Raw genomic sequence first — 20,379 nt, forward strand, 5'->3', positions numbered from 1 at the left:
AGGTTCTTTTCATTTGGTTTTAGGTCGCATTTAAAATAGTTCTACTCATCTGCTACGTGCTGTTCAAAAAGTATGTTTATTTCCTGTAAATAGAATTAAAGTTTGTAATCAAACTCGTGAATCTCTTTATTTGTATATCTGCAAAAGAAGTGTGCAAGCAAATTGGTAATCAAAGAATAAAGGGAGTAAGAGAACGATTAGTGAGCTAGAAAAAGCCAGAAGTTGCGGCTTCCAAAATACTGACTTAAAACTGTGCATAAGTGAAAGTCCTCACATCACAGCTCTGCACCATCATCTGTGGAAAAACAAAAACATGTTATGCTGCACCCTGTATCAAGGGGTAATGCCACAGCTTCAGCAGTAGCACAGGAAGTGAGTTTTCTGATGTTTTAACTGAGCATGAGACCTTATGGATCTGTTCTGACCTTCTTTCCTTCCCTCCCTACTGCAGGACTCCAGCTGGAAGGGGGGTGGTAATAGATAGCGTTTTTTGGTGCTGACATCACCTGGAAACTCCCTAAGCACGTAGAGTGAAGCTAAGCAGAAGCCTGTTGTATCCAACAGCGTGCTCTGTTACTATTCCCAACTTCCTCTTAAGCTGGCAATCCACAATAACTTACGGCTTAGCTACAGCATGCATACTTGAGATCTTTGCTATAGCTGAAAAGAAACAGCTGTAGGATGTATGCATAGAATTAGAACTCCTGGCTCTACACAGGACCGCACAAAGATTAAATTCATGTTTGAGAGTGTTGTCCAAATGCTTCTTGAAATCCATCAGGCTTGGTTGGTGCTGTGACTGCTTCCTTGGGAAGCCTGTTCCAGTGCCCAGCTCTCTAACAGGGCTCTCTGCAAGGCCCCTTTAACCTTGACTGAGTCAGCAGCTCCTCCCAATTTAGTGACGCCTGCTAACGTATTCAGTGATCCTTCAAGTCCTACATTTAAGTCATTTATGAAACATTAGAGATAAATGACCCTAAAATGGAGCCCTGGGAACCCTTCTAGTGACTAGCTGCCAGCCTGTTGTAACCCAACTTACTGTAACCCTTTGAGCCTGCCTTGTAAGCCAGCTGTTCACCCATTGTACTAGGGGTAGCTGGATGCTGGACATTTTGTCCAGAAGGATGCTGTGAGAAACAGTATTAAAGCTTTACTGAAAGCCAAAAGGATTACATCAACTGTTTTCCCTTCTACTAGATGAGTGACCTTGTCATAAAAGGAAAGTCAGTTTGTTAAACAGGACCCTCATATTGGCTATGACTGTCGTACAAGTGTTGCTGCTCATGGTTTAACTTGCTAAAACTCAATTTCATTCTCATTCATAAGAATGATGTTTGAAAAGAGAGGCTTTTAGCTAGTCTCTGTGCTAAAGGTTTCTGTGCCGAGAGTGATTCTGGGATTCATTTTATGCTGTTATCTCAGTGCCAGATGCTGTTAATATTCTCCTGAAGTCTTTCAGCTATCCAGAGATACAAGGATCCAGTTTTGTCATCCTGATAAAGCCACTAGAACTAAGAATTATGTCCAAAAGAGGATGTGGGGGTGCTTGAAGTCTCTCCCTTGTATCTTTCTGATGGTTATGCCAATCCTGCTCCAAGAGAGATGGGCAGCTTTAGAAGTGTTCCGAGAACACTCTAAGGATACAAAGTAAGGTCTGGAAAGCCAATGAAAGCTGCTTTGTAAAACAAAACAAAAAAAACACAAAGCTGTTCTTCATATGGCATCTTGGTCTCCAGTACCTTAGAGCTCTTGGGGTTATTTGACAATCCCTTGAGAACAAGCAGCTGAGATTTCCTGAGTGTGTTTTGCTAAACCTAGTGCATGTTAATCTGATATTTCTAGTGATTTTTTGTTTTTTGTTTTCCTTCCAGAAAGCATTAAAACAGAGGTGGTCCTGTATCAAATAACTAAGTAAACTGTTAGGGGAGAGCTGCTGAATATTCAGCCACGCCACCTACCTTTGTTCAGGGCTACGTCATTCAGAGTTTCCACAACATGGATTTTTGCAGAAGCTGTTGCCTCTCCTTTGGCGTTTGATGCATGACACTCATACTCTCCTTCATCTTCTTTGTTCAGAGGAGATATCTAGGGAAAGAAACATCCATCAGTATGAAAGCATGAAAAGAAGGGAGAGGTACTTCTGTCTTAAGGTATCTATTACAACTTGTTAATTTCATGAGATATAATGAGATAACCAGAATGGATAAAGTATCAGTTGACCCTTACAGACCACACTGTCTTCTTTACGTAATTTGGTTCAGATGGTGGTGGTTTTCTCCAGTCAGGTTTGGGACAAGCCACTGCTGGGATTCAGCCTAGTTTTCTTTGGCTTTGCTAGGCCAGATTGTGTTCTAACACTCGCTCCTTTTCTTTTAGTGCTTACCTAGTCCAGAGATGTGTCAGAGCACTGCACGCTTGACAAGGAAATGGAGGCAGGAAGACAAATCCTTCCTGGAACATGCTGCATCCAGTCTGTTACTTCTGCAAAATTGCAGACTCAGACTGTTCCCTCTCCCTGTTTCCACCCCTGCTTTGGCAAGAGGTGCAGGAGCCACTCCCCTGACCTGTGCTCTCCCAGCTGCCCTGCAGCTGGGAGCCATCATACTCTCAAATGGATGCAACTCCATTACAGGGGGAGGCACAGCAGCTCCCTCGGGCTTCCCTACTGCTTCCCTCGGAGGCACACATGAGATACTTACCAGTACCCAGCCAGTCACTTCGTGTTTCTCAGGGCCACCTCGGGTCTGAATCGCCAGATTTTCCCGGTCACCAGGCAGCAGCTCCATTCTCTGGACACCATGTTGTCCCCGAATGATCTAAACAGAAAGGTTTGAGGGTTTGGGGACTTATGGTAGAATTTGTTATGACCATACCTGCACCCAGACAAGATCAACACTAGTTTTGTATGAATATATTTTGTGCAGTAGCAGTGTTTTTCTTTCATTAACGAGAGAGCAGCAGTGCTCTCTCAGAGTGAGTTATTCTCTAGTGCTGGGTATCTGAACCCAGAGCATAGCACAGGGGGTAGGTTGTACTCAGCCCTTGTTAGCACAAGGACAAGCAGTTTCTTGGCCATGAAGCAAAGCAGCACTGGCAGTGTAAATACAACATCTGTTTGTAAACGAGCAGAAAATGCTGCTAGGCTGTATGCTAACTCAAGAGTTTCCTCTGGGACCCTACAGACAGAGCGTGCTGTCTCAGAATAGCGATCTTTGGGCCAATCTATTTTTTCCTCTATGGTATTTTTAGTGTAGTATTGTTTCAGCTTAATTTTAAGACCTCTCCAAAGCGTCCACAAACATTTGGCATTTGAAGAGGCTGCAGAGGCCGTGCAGTGGCTCGCAGTCCTGTGGCTATGATCCTCTGTGCTCAAGATCAGCTCCTGCCCTAAGCCAGGTGCTACCAGCCCTTGGAATTACGTGCCCCATGTCACAGTGCTTGATGCTGGGGGAACTGTGTCCAGCTGCCTCAGGGACATTCCCCACATACTTGGAATACCAGGCGCTACCAGGAAAAACAAATCCTGTTCTGTGCTGGGGTCAGTAAAAGTTTAGAAAAAAGCAATGACTAGAGATTAAACGAGGCCAGATGGCTGGGGCTGGACAGAACTGCACAGATGGGAGAACTCATCGAAGACGCGTGTTTCTAGGGAAGGATTTCTTATGACTTGGTCCCGTTACTCACCAGGCAGTTCCAGTCACCTCAGCTTTGCTAGACCCCCAAAAGGTCCTGAAAAGGCCCTTACCTTGTTCCAGATGAGGACAGGAGTCGGAATGCCCATGACTTCGCAGCTCAGGTAGATCTGTGCCCCTGTCACGTTCCATATGTCCTTAGGAGGGGTCACGATGGAGGGTCCTGCAAAGAGGCAGAAACACTTCTCAGCACTGCGTGACTGCAAGCCCTTTTAAGAGGGGCAGTCATTTCTGATGGGTTCTGAGGATGAGGTGAGGGGGCCACCTGCTGTGAGCAAAGCACGCAGGACTCACGTCACAGCACGTCTCTCGCCAAAGCTGCATCCGATCTTAAACTGTTCAGTGCTCAGCACTTCAGGCCATCAGTCCAGCCACTTGCAAGACTGAGAATCACAGAATGGTTTGGGTTGGAAGGGACCTTAAAGAGCACCTTATTCCAGCCTCCCCACCCTGCCATGGGCAGAGACACCTTCTAGCAGACCAGATTACTCAAAGCCCCGTGCAGCCTGGCCTTAAACAGTCACAGGGATAAGATACCCACTTCTCTGGGCAGGCTTCTCTTCCCTCATCCACCAGTGCTGTAACCCTGGAGTGGAAGGCCAACAGATTCCTCAGGCAAATCCGAGGCTAGAGGTAAGGCAGCATTTATATTCTGCTGCCTTGGGAACCACGCAGGACTTCATGAACTGCTGCTGCCTTTGCTCACCACGTGGCCACCAAGTGCTGGCTTGGAGGAAAGGACCCCCACATACTCTACAGGAGACAGAGGGGTCCCAATCACTCTGCCACGCTGCAGGGAGCTTGGCCAGCTTTGCAGCATCCTTTTCCCAAGCCTGATTTTAGTACACAAAAGTTCGTAGCAGTTAAATAGCACTGAGTTCTGCTAGCCACGTGCAAGAGTCAACCAGAGAAGGCTGCCTGTGGAGGGTGCCAGAGCCCTCGGGGGGAATCTGGGAGGGAATCAGGTGAATGCAGATCTCCGTTTTCCCCAGGGAGTCAATCCCTGGGGAAACAGGGAGCTGTTTCCAAAGCTAGATGTGAGCAGAGCTGTTTTGCAGATCTGGCTGGAGATGTTTACCCTTCAGGCATGAAAATCTCAGAGCAACAACCCACCCCTATTCCATTTAGGGAAGAATGGCATTTCTGATTAGTCCCTCTTTAGCAGGGGAACCACGGCTGCTTTGCAAAATGCGGCTATTCATTTCCTACCATAGGAAATGCAGAACAAAGGAAGACATGGTGTTTATTTCCACTTATTGATAGCTTGAAGAACGTAGATGATTTTCCCCTTCGGCCCTAAAGAGGTAGGCAGTAATGGGAAACAGGCTCCCCTTCGGCTTCACCAGGACAAGTGATTTCCAGTGCAAACAAGAGGCCCCAGCCCAGCCTTTTGCTGCTGGCCATCCTTGCTCACAGCCCATGGCTCCTCCTGGGGTCCTGAACATGCACCGATCTCAGCTGTACCCTGCTCTGCAGCCCTCCCGCAGATGTTGGGGGAACAGGTTTCTGGTGCATCCCGGCACACCGACATCTTTTTTGCTGCTGGGGATCCAGGGGCAAATCCACACCAGCCAGAAGACATCAGCTATCCCTATGTCTCAGCACAAGGGATGCCAAGGTGGCTCCCCATTGCTGAGCAGCTGCTGTCACCCCAGAGAAGTGTTTGCTCTTCTCTTCCAAGACCTCCCTGTTCAGGGGTAAGTGTACACAACCTGTTTGTGAGAAGCCATGCAGAGCCTGGGGTGGCTGCAGCCCATGCCCTCCCTTACAGACACATCCCATTCCTCCTGCACGCAGCACCCTCTCCAATATGCAAGGGACTTTTTCGCTGGAATTATCATTGCTCCAAGCAGTCAGAAGCAGGGCTGCACCTCCAGGCAGCAGCACACACAGGCCTGCACTCTCACCACCACCCTGCTGTATAAACAGCACAGTGCAGAGGAGTTATCCCTGGAGCACACTGCTGTGTGAAGCACTGCCAGGGCCCTGCACAGCAGCAAGGACTGGTCTAGCTCACACTATGGGCTCTCATAACCGAGCCACTTCAGGTCACACACTGCTTTCCAGCCCTTGCATGGCCACTTCCTGAGGAGCTCTGCCATTGTTTTCCTTAAACAATAAGCTGTGTCCCTTAGACAATAACGTGCTTGGCAGTTCGGTGGTACCTGGATGTCTCTGGGCTCTGTAGCTCGCCCCCACGCCCTGCAAGCACCTCCCAGGGATACGTGTGATTGTAGCCTGTTGCTGTGAGCTTCTGCTCCTCAAACTGCAAGATGCCCTTCTGGGGAAAGGGCAGGAAGGGATACGCTCACCCCCTTATGACACCCTCCTCTTTATCACCAATTGCTTGGGGTCTCCACGAGGAAGGAAAACACAGCTGCCCAAACATGGCCACGATCTCCCACTGCAGAAAAGGAGAGGTCCTGAGCTGTATATTAGAAGCCTGTCAGACTTCAAAGCACTGTTACACTCTTACTGGATCTGTCTCAACTCTCTCCTGACTGGGAACTGGCAATATCCAACACACCACTAAATCCAGCTGACACTGAGTTTGGCCCTGTACCACTGCCATGCTTATTATGGACACGGAGGGGAAAGGAGCCAGCAAGGCAAACTGATGCACCAAGTACTGTCTCACGCATACCAGTATATTTCTGCAGCAGTAACTGGCAGGGAAAAAGAGAGGAGTCATTTCAGCTCCTATTTAGGGTGAGGAAAAATTGTTTATCCCCCCTGGAAAAGGGCATCACCAGCACAGCTTCACAGCTAAGCTCTGGCTGGCCTCGGGGCTGCAGCCAAAGCATGGTGAGCATTTGGCCACTACGAGGCAGCCCCATGCTCGAGATGTACTTTTTGATCTAATAATGAGGAATGTAAGAATCTGGCTGCAAAATGAACTGGAAACATTCACAGGCCTCCATCTCTATCTGACGCAGCCCTGAGACCACGACGGAGCACACATCCTGAAAGATGCGAGTGTCATGGGAAGAGTCAGTTCGGTCCCCTGGGATCTTTTACTTTAATCCAGACTTCCAAAACTCTAGAGTTGGGCTTCTTCCTCCACTAAAAATAACTGAGAAAGGCCAACAAGCCAACAAATTTTAAGTAAAATTCACAACGGACCACAGCAATACAACAGTAGCTAGACCCCCACAACATCGTGATCTCTCCCACAAACCCTCCCAAGTAGCTTCTACCCTGGAGATGGGCAGGGAACGTGGGAACCTGCAACAATGGGAGATGCCTGAGCCTTCCCGGGAATCCAGATGATGTGTGCACATTCTGCCTTGCAAGCGACCCCCAAAATCAGGGGACCTTGTGTAGGGAGCAAGGCCACCGCGCGTTGTTCAGTAGAACTGGAAGCAAGCCTACCCCTTACAGAGCAAAAGAGCTGATTTCAGACAGCAAGAATCCTCTCTGGCCCTCATCTTACATCCTGCATCCTAGAGGTCGTGCTGCTCCAGTTGCAGCACTGCCCACAACGGGGAACCTTTCTCTGTCTGTTTCCTTTGGGCTGGTTACTTGCAGGCTGTACCTGCTTCTGAAAATGGTCACCAAGAGCAGAATCCAGCCCCAGATGACAGAGACATCAACCTGGCTGAGCGGTCTCAGATCCCTGCCAGAGACTGACCCAGGGGCCCTACGATGTTTAGGGTTTCCCTTGTGGTACTTGAGCTGAATGTGCAGAAGCTTTGACAGGACACCACAGACTGTTGACAGAGATCAGCTGCTCTCCACAGGCACTTCCCAGCTGCTCTGTCCACTGTCAGTAAGACAAATAGCTCTCCCTGGCCAGGAAAGGGGCTTATTTACAGAGACAGTGTGTTCATTCACCTGAGAGCAGAGCCTGAATATGGCAGGCTTGTTTTTTCCTGCAGATCACAAGGAGCCAGTCTGCATTGTGTCAGCAGCCAGAGAGGAGTTACTATTCAGTGGCTTTTCTCCCAAAGCAGCATGTGGCAGAGCCCGTGACTTCCTCAGCGAGGCTACCAGTTAGCATACTCATCCCAGGTCCCTCTTCCCTGCTCACCATGCTGAGACTCCAGACCTCTGCCTGTCAGCTCCCAGCCCCACCACACGCCCCCTGCTCCCACTGCAAGGATGGTCCATCACAGCGCAGGGTTAGCTGCCCCCAGCAGCTCTCTCTGTGGTGTTCAGGCCCACAACCCCTTCCCCTTGGGAACACAGATATATCTACAGCCACGGAGGGTGAAGCATCTGGTCACAGCGAAGGCAAAACCACCTTGCCCCACATCGCGAGAAGCTGCTCCGAGCTTACGCAGAACAGACTGTGAGGCCTCCACAGAGGCCTCAAAAACTGTTCTCCCAGGAATCACACCATCACAGGAACACCTTAAAAATCACACGCTTTTCAACACAGAGCAATTCAGCCTTCTCAATTCTTGGTCTTCCACAGCAAGTGCCAACAATCCTGTCAGAAAGCAGAGATCACATGTGCGGGCAGGCTGGGCCTCAGCAGGGAATCCAGTCAGAGACACTCCCTGCATGCTTCTGCCTCTGAACAAAACATCCACATTCTTTAAGACTAAAGCACCCAGGCTTCATTAAAGCATGCACACACGAATCTTACTTTAACAAGCAACAAATCCTTTGATAAAGTCAAAGAGGTTGCAGGTAGGTAACTACAGACAGGGACAGGCCCAGCACTAAGCACCGCTGGGTAGGCTGTGGCACTCGGGGGTGTGTGTATGAAGTCCTGACCAGAAAAATATCAAGAAGTGTACTACATGCTGAAGCTTGTGTGGGTGTCAGCCTGGTTCCCAGCCAGCCGTCCCAAGGGCTGCATTGCCTTGTTGCAGCCCCAGATAAAACACAGACTGGAAAAACTCAGACAAAAATCAAAGCAAAAGCTAGACAGCTTTCACCTACTCAGGCTCTGGCAAGCCTGGATATAGACCCACTACAGTCTCTTAAATCTCTGGGAAAGTATTTTCCCTTCAAAATTGCTTTATATGGAGATGGGGAACCCTTCTGTAAGCAGCGCCTACTAATTCTGCCTTAGAGGCCCTGAGCTGCTCCTTCCCAAGGCAAAGCTCTGAGAGGCAACAGCGGGTGGGAAGCATGAGCAGTGTCTCTCAGACTTTATCAGCCCAGTGATTCTCAGCCAGTGCAACAGACTGAGGTGTCCCAGGGGCTGGGACAACACTGCCATGGATCTACTGCTCTCCATCCCACTGGACTTGGCACAGAGCACAGAGTGGTACAGCCAGTAGTGGCCAAGAAGGCCAGCGGCATCCTGGCTTGTGTCAGGAATGGTGCAGCCAGCAGGAGCAGGGAGGTGATCGTCCCCCTGTGCTCTGCTCTGGTGAGGCCGCACCTCGAGCACTGTGTTCAGCTTTGGGCTCCTCACTACAAAAAGGAAACAGAAGTGCTGGAGTGTGTCCAAAGAAGGGCAATGAAGCTTGCAAAGGGTCTAGAGAACAAGTCTTGTGAGGAGCAGCTGAGGGAACTGGACTGACTTAGCGTAAAGAAAAGGAAGCTCAGGGGAGATGCCTTACTGCTCTGTACAACTACCGCAAAGGAGGCTGTAGAGAGGTGGAGGTCAGTCTCTTCTCCAACAAACAATATTATTGTAACAAGAAACAGCACAAGAGGAAACAGCCTGAAGTGGCACCAGGGGAGGTCTAGGTTGGGTATTAGGAAACACTTCACTGAAAGGGTTGTGAGGCAGTAGAACAGGCTGACCAGGGAAGTGGTTGAGTCACCATCCCTGGAGGTATTCAGAAGACGTGCAGCTGTGGTGCTTAGGGTTATGGTTTAGTGGACTTTTATGGTTTAGTTAACTAGACTTGGCAGTGCTAGGTTAATGGTTGGACTTGATTACCTCAGAGGTCTTTTCCGACCTAAACAAGTCTATGATGATTCATTGATTCTAATATAGAGACCCTGTGCATGACCTTTATGTGGCTCCGTATCAGTCCTGCTTCATAGTTCACACCTAAGGTGGAAGGGTTGGGGGTGGAATTACTGCCAAGAAAACCGTAATTCATTTTTCACCTAACAAAGAGAATGACGGGGCTGCACTGACTCCAGTGTTACACTCAGAGAAATGGCTTCAATTCTGCATGCCTCATCCCACGTGCAGTACCTTGCTGCATTCAGCATCCCAAATGCAATGCAAATTTTGAAGCTGAAGGAATGGGTAGGCCAGTGTGGCCGAGGTCACTCTGAAGCTCAGCTGCAAGCTTATAACCAAACTTGGCTCTGGAAACAGCAAAAGGTGTCTGTGCTCCTTGTTGCATGAAGGGGAAAGGCCAAGACCTCTGAGCAGACAAGAAACAGGCCTTGCTAAGAGAGTGCCATAAGCCAATGTCTAACAACTGCCTAACCCTTTCCCCTTCTCTTGTCAGTCTCTCATGTGTGCTGTCCCTAGCGTCAAACATACATCAGCATTCTGCGAACACCTTTGCTGTTTCACAGCCATGTCCTGCTGTGTATTTCTTTTTTATCCCAGACCTGCTTGGACAAGCTCTATCAAGAAACTTCTTTACTCCCTCTCCTCCTGGCCTTGGCTTCCCCTCTTCTCTCTGTGTGACCTTGGCTATTTTACTGAGAAAGCTGTCATCATGGCAGGAGGACTGCAAGCTAACCAAGGCGAGATAAGGGCTAAGCAGTAGCTCAGTGTCTGTCTGCTAGGGACAGGAGAACGTGCTCAGCCCAGTATTTCATTTGTCCCAGCTTCATCATCGCACACCACCCAGTGCTGCTCCCTTTAGCGTGCCAATAGCAAAGAGCTGCAAAAAGCACTTGGGTATGTTTGTGGCACTGCACTGCAACAAGGCAGGAGAGAACTAGGAGACAGCTCCATTAACCAGCTGTGGAGGATGCCCCTGTCAGCGATCAGGGCTTGCAAGCCACAGGCTAAGCTGTTTTGGTGCCATACAGATGATGCAGGACATGCTGTAGAGCAGAAAGGACCTGGCTTTTGCATAAAGCAAAATACAGGCTTGCCTCCTTCCAAAAGCTTTTTTTGTTAGGGAGATGTGAAGCAGGAAGGAGTATGAAAAGCTTGCACTGTGAGAGCTGGGAGACACAGAAACTAGACATGGCAGCATTTATTCATGCTAAAGCAAGCAGGGCTTTCAGAAGTCCAACCTGATTAGACTTATTACTTGATAATCTCCTATTTAGTATGAACCTCAGTGAATCTCAGCCCAACAATGGATTAAATTCCTTTTATTATTATTTTTTTAAACACAGCATGCCTTTCCAACAGCAGAAAAAACAAATATGGAGAGGAATTTGCTGATCCAAAGTCATTCCTTCCTAGTGAATTCTAATTTTCTACAATGACTGTGAATGAAGACAAGTAAAAAATATGGGATCTCCCTGGACAGTGGAAGTGTTGCACAGTCCCAGGTATACTGGGGCTTTCCTAGAAGCATGCCAGTGAACATGCTCTGAGCTGTTTAGTAATATATTAAACAGCTTCCCTGATAAGATTTTAGCACTGTAACCATAAAAACTCAAACCGTATTAAGCTCCAGTGAACCAGAAGACTTTTCACATAAGTGAATGCATTTTAAAGGGGAATTAAGGACCTATGCTACAACAGTGGAAAAACCCAAGGTTGTAGATGGTTTTCACAAACACAAGCATAAAACTTCAGCCATGAAAACTCAAAATCCCAGTGCACCATGTGCTGGAAAAGCAAGGAGCATGCTGAACCCCACTGCATCCCTGCACTATGTTCCACCTGAAAAGACCCTGTGGTACAACCTCCCTCTAACCACAGTGAGCACCTGTGTGGCTCTGCTCTGTCACAGACTCTGTGGATGTGGCACAAAAATGCCTACAAGATCCACCCACAAATACAAAGTTCTTCTTTGTGGTGGGAGGAAGTGGGTAGCAGGCCCCTGCTCCAAGACTTCTGACGCAGAAACCCAAACCAGCCTCATAGGAGAATTAGGGAATTTAGTTCATTTCCAACCACAGATCACTTAGAAAAAAACTCGCCTAACCCTCTCTTTCACAAGCAAGAGAAAAGAGCTCATAGCTCGTGGCTATTCTTTTAAGTCTCTTATAATCCAAGGAAGAAAGAATGGTAAGAAGGAACTAAAGCAACCTAAGCCGTTAGTTAATTAAAAAGCATAAATCCAGAAGAGCTTTTTCAAAACGTGGTCTGATACGAACTATGCTCTCTGTTATCTAAGACTTAGGAGCCTTTGAATTTAAGAGAGCTGTATCAGAACACGAGCCAGTGTCAGTGATCGAAATCTGCTACCTCCCAGATACTTTTGTAAACAGTGTCCAAACGCTTTTGGACACTTTTCGTTTAGATGTGTACAAACACATCTAAACAAAACCACTGTGGAGGCTGAAGGAGGGCGCAGGCACTTCCTTGGAAGCACTGCAGCCTGTGGGATAGGCCAAACCCCTGCACGTTCCCAATGCTGGGAAAGGACTTCCATGGGACAAGTGAGATGCAAGCCATGTTCAGATCAATAACAAACCGAGCTCCTTGGGATGCTGGCATACCCACCCTTCACCCAGAGAGGCCCCTAGTTTCTACCTCCGTGAAGTATCTGTAGCTAGGTATCAAACAGCACTGATTTTCTGACAGTAAAACACTGTCCTCTGATGTCCACCAAGGGCTGCGTTGTGTTACACTGTGTCTGTGCAAGAATGGGAAATTGGGAATGGAAAATTGGGAAATTGGCTTCCACTTGGGATGGAGAAGTGAGAGTAAAATAAAGACAAAGCCTTGACAGTCATGGCAAGGCAACCTGGAGACCTAAACCCTACTGGAACATGTATCAGGGATTTTAAACCACAAGGCCCTTGGGCTGTAATAAGGCAACTTCATCAGTATTTCCAGCAGTCACAACACGCTCCTTGAAGCAGGTATCTGCTGGTAGCTAACGATAAGGGTAACTCGGGGAGATCTGTCCCTGCTTGCACTGTCTGAGCAAGAAGTGTGTGCCTGGTATTTTTCAGCTCAGAAAGATCATCAAGCAAAAAAACAAACAAACAAAAAACACACAAAAAAACTTTTAGCTTTTTGATGGAGGCTGGTATTTTGAGGGTTTGTTCTGCCTGTCTTGAGCCAAGTCATGTAACTTCCTTTGCACTCCAGTTGGAATTTTTGGCTGCTCTGGAAATACCAACATGGGTTCCCTTTGTTTTTGTATAAAGGACATAGGCAACAGATCAGAGAGGTCTGGAAAACAAGCAGAAGAAAGAGAATCCCGAGGAAAGGTATAAGCAAATTAGGTAGAGCCAAGGAATGGTTCCTTGCTTAACCTATTAACAACAAAGAAACATCCAGGTTGTTCCCAGTTGTTGGGCAGTACCTCTTAGCAAGCAAAAACTGCAGAGCATTGCACAGGAAACCATATGACAGGCACTATAAACAATATAGAAAGCTCAGCTGGACTTGTATTTTGTCAACTTCACCAAACAGCATTTTAATGAACTTTTTTTTATCCCCCTGGAAATTAATCTATTAAAAAATGCATGTGCCTTAAGTAGTATTTTGCATGTTAAGCCTTACGTAATTTCCTCTAAAATTAGTTCTTTTCTTCTAGGCTGCTTTATAATCTCTCCCATAATCTCTCTGAAATCCAGTGTAAGTATACAAGTGGTACTTCCTGTGCATTTTAATGTCTGGGACATTTTGTTGGACACTACTGCGCAAATTGACCTTTATCACGCAAAAAAAAAAATTAGCCATGTGACAGAGACAAAAGTTAGCTTTGTAATGATTCTCTCAGTTAAAGTAGGAATAGGAACCCCAGCCATTTAAGTGCCTGTGGCTGATCACTGTGTCTCGGGGCATGTGTTTTAAGGCAGCAGAAGAGGCTGTGGTAAGATTCACTCCCACCCTCCTTGGGAGGTGAAGTTTGGGCTAATGGTTGCACGAATGAAGAAAAGGTGGTGTTAGACCTACTTGCACCTGTGTCCTGTCTCCTCCCCCTCCGCCCCCTCTTAGCATGCTGCAGAGTAGGGTGGGTGAAGAGGAGCATCTAATCGTTCCCAGATGCATTCCTTTCTTCTGCTGTATGCCCTGTCTTGTCTCCAGCTGCCTCCCTTCCTGCTGACGACAGCCAAGGCCAACAGAAGTCAAAGCTCTCCATTTCCTCCTGCCCAGGACAAGCTTTCCAATAGGATGTACAAACAAGCAAAGCTAAACCAAAACAAGCCCTCCCTGTTACACCTAAACAAAATAAAACAAAACAAACAAAAAAACTCTGAACAGTCAGGACCTGCTGCTCTAAACATGCTTCTCTGGACCCCTTCTCAGATTTGAAAGGCTGCTCTCTGTTGTCCTCAAAGGACACAAGCCTGATAGACTGTGGACTGCATGCTAGAAGTTCAGCCTTTTTTCTTTTTTTCCCCCTTTAAGAAATTCAGAAAAGTGGATCTCCCATCTGGAAAGATTTGTTCTGCTGCAGAAATGGGCAGGGAGACCTTTGTTCCAATTCCCCTTGCTACTGGGTATCCGAGTACGCAGTAGAGCAGTCTTCTCCCAGGCTAACCTGCTTTGATTCTCAGTATGTTCCCTGTAGGAGTTAACACTGTAACACATTATTTCCAGCTAACACCTAAATCCGATGTTCTGCAGAAGGTTTGTCAAAAGCAACACAGGGCATTTAAGCAGCAACCCAATCCTTAACTAACCTTTACTACTTTCCTTGGGAGCTTCAGAAATACTGCTTTTCAAGATACACTTGGCTCGAGTTGTGGGAAAAAAAAGAGAATGAGGAGGGGGAGGCTGTCACATACTGTGCTTCTAAAATTTCCTCCTCCACAAAAATGGTACTGGTGCTGAAATACCGCCCTTGAGACATACCAACCATTTACTGAATGTCATGCTATATCTCCCCTGGCTTCCTGGCAAAATCCAGTCCCCTAACTGCCTGGTTCAAGCTTCACAAAACCACTTATTTTTAAAGCACCATCCCTAAGCAAAAGCTTGGGAAGAACTGAGCTCCTGCTAGGATGCAACCCTTATCAAAAATATTTTGAGTACAAATTGCTACGTGTGATTCAGAGGAATCCCACCACCTGCTTTAATTGCAAACCAAAGTAAGCCAGTGACAATAACACTGGCTCTGAATTTCTGTGACTTTTCATATCTATTTAATCAGACCATTTCTCTTTCTCACTGCTTGCGAACATCCTCTGCCAAACCCTGCTCTGGATGGCTCATCCCCTTTGTCACGGCATCCTGAATCGTAAGCCACAGGCACAGTGTCTAGGACAGTGAAAAGCAGGGCTTTGTGGTTCCACCACAGCTGGAAACCAAGGAAGACTGACTACATTTCTTTGTATTTCTGGGGCTTGTCTGAAGTCTTACACCAAATTTAGGCAGCTTCGCATGACTGGGCCTCTCAAATCCATTTAAGGTGGTTTTACAACTATTATATTTTCTCTTCCTTTTCTGTCCTATTAAGCTGTCTTTGTCTTAACCCATGAACTTTTACTTTTACTTTTTTTTTTTTTTTTCCTGCTTCGATTCCCTCCCCCAGTCTAACACACCAGCGTTACACAGCAGAGCAACACGGTAACATTAACCCGGGGGTGAGCAGCACAACACAGAAAACATGCAGCAAATAATGTGCTATATACAACGCAGTTCTGAGACCAGACACAACAAATCCAAAAGCAAAAACAAACAAAACCACAACGTGACATTGTGATCAGCAACTCTTAAACTGATTTAATGCTTTTAACAGTCTTGTTTTAAGATGACCTGGTCAGATGTGTTGCTGTCTCAACCCTCCGGGCCCCGCACTGGGTACACAAGGGGTGGTTGTGGTGAACCCAGCAGGCACTGAGCACCACTCCCCAGAGGGATGAAGGAGAGCATCGAAGCAAAAAAGAGAAGTGAAAGGTGACAGGTTGAGATAAAGACAGCCTAATAGGACAGAAAACGAAGGGAAAATAATAACAATAATAAAATATACGAAGCAAGCGATGCACAATGCAATCTCTCACCACCTGCTGACTGATGCCCAGCTCGATGCCAAGCAGCGCACGCCCTCCCCAGCCAACCACCCCCTGCAACCACTCAGGGTACCGCAGCCCCGCACCTTGCTCGCAGGCTCCCTTGCTGCGCTGGGCGATGGCCGGCTCCCCGCGGCTCTGCGCTCGCAGGCTGGCGGCTCGGAGCTGGCAGCCGCTGCCGTAGGTCCTCCCGTCGCTGCCGCACACCGGGTAGCGGCTCTTGCACAGGCACACACCCACCGGGGCAGGGGCAGAGGCAGCGAGGCCAGCAGCCGGCTCGGGGCTGCCCTTCGCCTTGCGGCGCTTGCGGCTCTTCACGCACTCCAGCCCCGAGGCGCAGCGCCCCCCGCCAAAGCCGCCGCACGCCTCGCCCTCGCCGCGCCCGCACTGCCAGCAGCAGCCGCAGGCGTCCCGCACCCGGCCCAGCGGGCAGCCCCGCGGCGGCAGCGCCGGGCACCGCGCCGGCTCGCAGGGCCCGCAGCCCCCCGCTGCCACCGCCCCCGCCGGCAGGGCGGGCGCCAGCAGCGCCGCTGGCACCAGCGGTAGCAGCAGCAGCAGCATCGCGGCTCGGCGCTGCCTTCCCCAGGCACCGGCTTAAGCCGAGGCCGGGGAAACTCCTCCCTCGGCGGCCGCCCCCTCAGCGCCGCCGCCATGTTGGGGGCCGCCCCGGCAGTGCCCGTCCCCTGCTTTTTCCCCGTAGCTGGGCATGGAGCCCCCTTCCTCGCCTGTGAGGAGACATTAGTTCATCCCTGGGTGCAGAGGGACCCCTAGTGTAGCTTGGCGGCTCGTGCTCTCGTGCATTCGTTGAACTTCGCAGCGTGAGCAACAGGCGGATAAATGGCAGGAGGAGGGAGGGCAGCTGCTGAAGTGCATGTTTCGAGCACATCGCTGTGAACATGGCAACATACATTTGTGCCTTTCACAGAATCACAGAATCACAGAATTTCTAGGTTGGAAGAGACCTCAAGATCATCGAGTCCAACCTCTGACCTAACACTAACAGTCCCCACTAAACCATATCACAGAATCACAGAATTTTCTAGGTTGGAAGAGACCTCAAGGTCATCGAGTCCAACCTCTCACCTAACGCTAGCAGTCCCCACTAAACCATATCCCTAAGCTCTACATCTAAACGTCTTTTGAAGACTTCCAGGGATGGTGACTCCACCACTTCCCTGGGCAGCCTGTTCCAGTGCCTCACAACCCTTTCAGTGAAGAAGTTCTTCCTAACATCCAACCTAAAACTCCCCTGGCTCAACTTAAGCCCATTCCCCCTCGTCCTGTCACCAGGCACGTGGGAGAACAGACCAACCCCCACCTCGCTACAGCCTCCCTTGAGGTACCTATAGAGAGCGATAAGGTCGCCCCTGAGCCTCCTCTTCTCCAGGCTGAACAAGCAGATGGATGGGCTTCTCCTCAGACGGGAGGCTGAGGACACTTGGTTTGCCTAGTCGGGAGAAAAGAAGGCTAAGATGCAATCTCGCTGTACTCCACAGCTTTCTGAGCTTTGCAACGTGAAACGTGAATCTTTATCAGCCATTAATACAAGCGTCCTAGTCATTTTGTAGGAACAATGGGATTGGATGCATTTTAATTACGATTTGAAGGATCAGACCAAGCAGGAGGATCCACTTCTGACACAGAGCAGCACACCCATAGTCACCAGTTGAAGACCAAACCTAAACCAGCTCTATCGGGGCAGACTGAAGGTCTGTCTAGTCAGGGCCCAGTAGAGACCGCTGAAGATGAGACTGTACAGGTCTCATTTCCACTGCTAGTGCCCATTATGTGAATTTCCCAGCACAGAGCAACGTCCTGCCTTCCTATGAAATGATGGCAGTCGTTTGCATCACAACACGCTGAACAGCAAACCAACTTTAGTAGCACTGTTTTACGTTATTTAAGCTACTTCGAAGGATCGCTTTCTTACATCATAGCAATAATTTTATTAATTGCAAAAATGATGAGGAAAAAAATTGAGATAGTTTCCCAATTATGCTCTCTTAATGTGGGCTAGACTTCATACGAAATATTTAATTTTCACTGTCCTTAATCTCACAGCCATTTATATGTACTCTAAAAAACAGTAAATGGGTACTTTATATTACAGTCTTATTATTTAAGGGAAACTACCCAAAAGTGACGATTTAGAAGCAATCTACCTTCAAAACACACATGCCACTCTCTTCTTTGTAAAAGTCTGTAATGTGAATAAGTGTTGAAGTATAAGAATAAGAAAATAAGAAATAAGTAAAGTGTTGTAAGCGTTAAACTGTTATCTGAGTTTTGCATATCAGCTTTTAATCATGGTGCTGAAACTAAAGCCTGAGGCAGGTCCAACATCAGTCCACAAATCAGGGTCCAAGTCAAGGATTTGGGGACCAGTCCTTCTCAAACAAAATTCAGGGCAGGAGGGAGGGACCAGGATTAAACTCAATTAGAGGAGCCCCTGTAACCGTGGGCAGGGTGTAGACAAAGGCCCTAGGTGAGGCTGGTCATAAACATTCATGGCCATCAGTGCAGTCTGGGCCAAGAACACTTCAGAACAGAATTCATATTCAAGGACAGGAATAGAAGTTATTGAAACTCAAACCCATAAGCAAAATCCATTAGTGTTACAGAGTAAGCTCTGAGCAGCCTGTAGCACATAAACGACACGTGCTATTCTAATATGCTATGTCAGGATGTAAGTGTTGCTGCTTATGAGTTCTGTTTTCAGTAAGTGCTTTTATCAAGGCTGTGTTTACAATGAGGCAAGTTAAATTCTCAGACGCTATGCAAGACAATGTTTTCTGCACTCCAGAACCGTCAGTCACATTAATGATCCTTCCTGAAATAAACATGCCACTGCATCAGTAGTTTTCGCTATGGGTGAAGCGATTCATGGCAATTAATGTTTAATTTACTGTGGGTTTTCAGTTTTCATTAAGCCTCCTTTGTGCTAGTTGTGTTTCTATGAGGGTGTGGGTTTAGATTATTTATTTATTTATTTATTTTCGTTGTTCTTCTTTATGTAAAACATGGAGTGGAGACAACTCCTGCTGCAGTATTTAATGGAAAGGTTTAGCAGTGAAAAAATGTCAAAGAGCTTGAAGGCTGTTTCAATGGCTGAAGGAAAATAAGTAGGATTCTTTACATCCTGGCTAATAGAGTCTGACAGATGGTAAAATTATGCCAATATCATGTTTTCAGGTGACCAAAGTCACAAAAAACATTGATTAATGTCTTCTGACTGCCCAAGTGAGCTAGCAATGGTAACAGCCAGGTAGGTAACAGAGATGATTAGAGCCCAAAATAACAGCCCCAAATAATTGCTGTTAGTTTAAATCCTGACATGTTTTATGAGATGCAGAAAGCAATCTCCCAGTCTCCATCTCTCTCCCCACTGGGCCAAGCAGAAAGGCAAAATGGATGATTGGCATAAGTCCACTCCATCAATTCATGTTATTATTCACCTGATGTCTCAGGGCCCTATCTTACATTAACCCTCCTATTTTCTTCATTAGCCTTTTCCAGGATTAATATCCTTTCTTCTGACTGGAGGATGGCATTCAACAGGACTTGCTTATCTTTCCAGGCTATTTGAAATACTCTGTATACCTTTTCAGGATTTTCACAATACAAACCTGTTGAGTCTTTCCAATTTATAAAGTCAGAGGATAAAAAATGATTCTTGGTAGATTGGCAAGCCCTGTGGGCTCACTGCCTCCTGGAGTGGGGCCTGCATGATTGGATTCCTAGTTCTTGTCCTCCCTGTGATAAGACTGAATCCCGATGCTCCTCTAAATTCTTCGTATCCTCCTTGTCTCTCATCACCACTTCCCCTGTCACAACCTCTCTCATTTGGATTTGCACCCCCAGGTCCTTTTCTGCCTTGCACCTTTCCTCTCCAAGCATGGGATTGTTATGACCCAAGTGCAGGACCCACCTTGTTAAGCTGCAGTCAGATCTGGACCGCAGCTGCTAAGGTCTTTGGAAAAGGTAGCTCTCAGTCCAGTGCTTCAAGAGAGGAGAGGAGAACCTAAGTTTTTGAACTCATGATATTTTTCCCCCAAACATATTTTTTCTCTCCTCTCTTCCTTTCCTTCACTTCCATGCATGATGCAATTCACTGTGGCTTTCAGTCTTGCAGCTTGAAACAAAGGGAAGGAAAACGATTCACTTTTCTGCTTCTTCTTTATGCTTTTTATAAGCAAAGAAGTGTGAGAGAGAGTGAATGTTCTTCCTCCCACCCAAATTACTCGTTTTTTTGGTTTGTTTCTTAAGCTAGAACTTTTTTTCCAATAAATCCCAAATGATCTATTCACTTTAATTTCCTTCACAAACTTTCCTTATTCTAACCTCACATTGCCCTTCCACAATGAAAAGGCATAAATAGCCTCATGCTGAAATGTCCAAAGAACACAAAACTTGATCAGTCCATCTCCAGCTATTAACAATGCAAGATTAATTATCTTAAAACCCATTGATGAAATGAGCTCAAAAACATTTACTATGTCATTCAGACATTTACTCTTTCTTCATCAATCTCTTATTGCTACCTGAGTTACAATTGCTGTCCGGCTAATAAATGAAGAAGCGGAAACTTTTGAGTTATTCCTATTAATGAATTAACTTTTCAGGTATTTATTAAAGTGGCAAATGAAGGGGTTGGAAGATAATAAATCTACTTGAGATGTTGAAGAAGGTAAAGATTGGATTCCAGCTATTCCTTTAA

The 20,379-nt window shown here is 47.2% G+C and overlaps 1 protein-coding gene across 1 annotated transcript; it reads right to left on the reverse strand.

Annotated features, from left to right (window-relative positions):
- Positions 1 to 57: 57 nt before the first annotated feature.
- On the reverse strand, positions 58 to 16,261 carry IGFBP7 (insulin like growth factor binding protein 7). The gene is made up of 5 exons (XM_082759236.1): positions 15,749 to 16,261; positions 3,746 to 3,855; positions 2,700 to 2,816; positions 1,959 to 2,085; positions 58 to 295 (listed from the first exon to the last, which is right to left on the reverse strand). Exons 1-5 carry the CDS (start codon positions 16,221 to 16,223, stop codon positions 276 to 278), a joined length of 849 nt encoding a protein of 282 aa, XP_082615362.1. The 5' UTR covers positions 16,224 to 16,261; the 3' UTR covers positions 58 to 275.
- Between the last annotated feature and the right edge of the window lie 4,118 nt (positions 16,262 to 20,379).

Source organism: Aythya marila (assembly GCF_965140915.1).
Source record: "Aythya marila genome assembly, chromosome: 4".
Lineage (NCBI taxonomy): Eukaryota > Metazoa > Chordata > Aves > Anseriformes > Anatidae > Aythya > Aythya marila.

Coding starts and splice junctions, on each gene's coding strand:
- IGFBP7 (XM_082759236.1), bottom strand. CDS start 16,223: ATGCTGCTGCTGCTGCTACCGCTGGTGCCAGCGGCGCTGCTGGCGCCC. Junction 2,817..3,745: donor CTGTCCTCATCTGGAACAAG/GTAAGGGCCTTT, acceptor CTTTCTGTTTAG/ATCATTCGGGGACAACATGG. Junction 2,086..2,699: donor AAGTGACTGGCTGGGTACTG/GTAAGTATCTCA, acceptor TTCTTTCCCTAG/ATATCTCCTCTGAACAAAGA.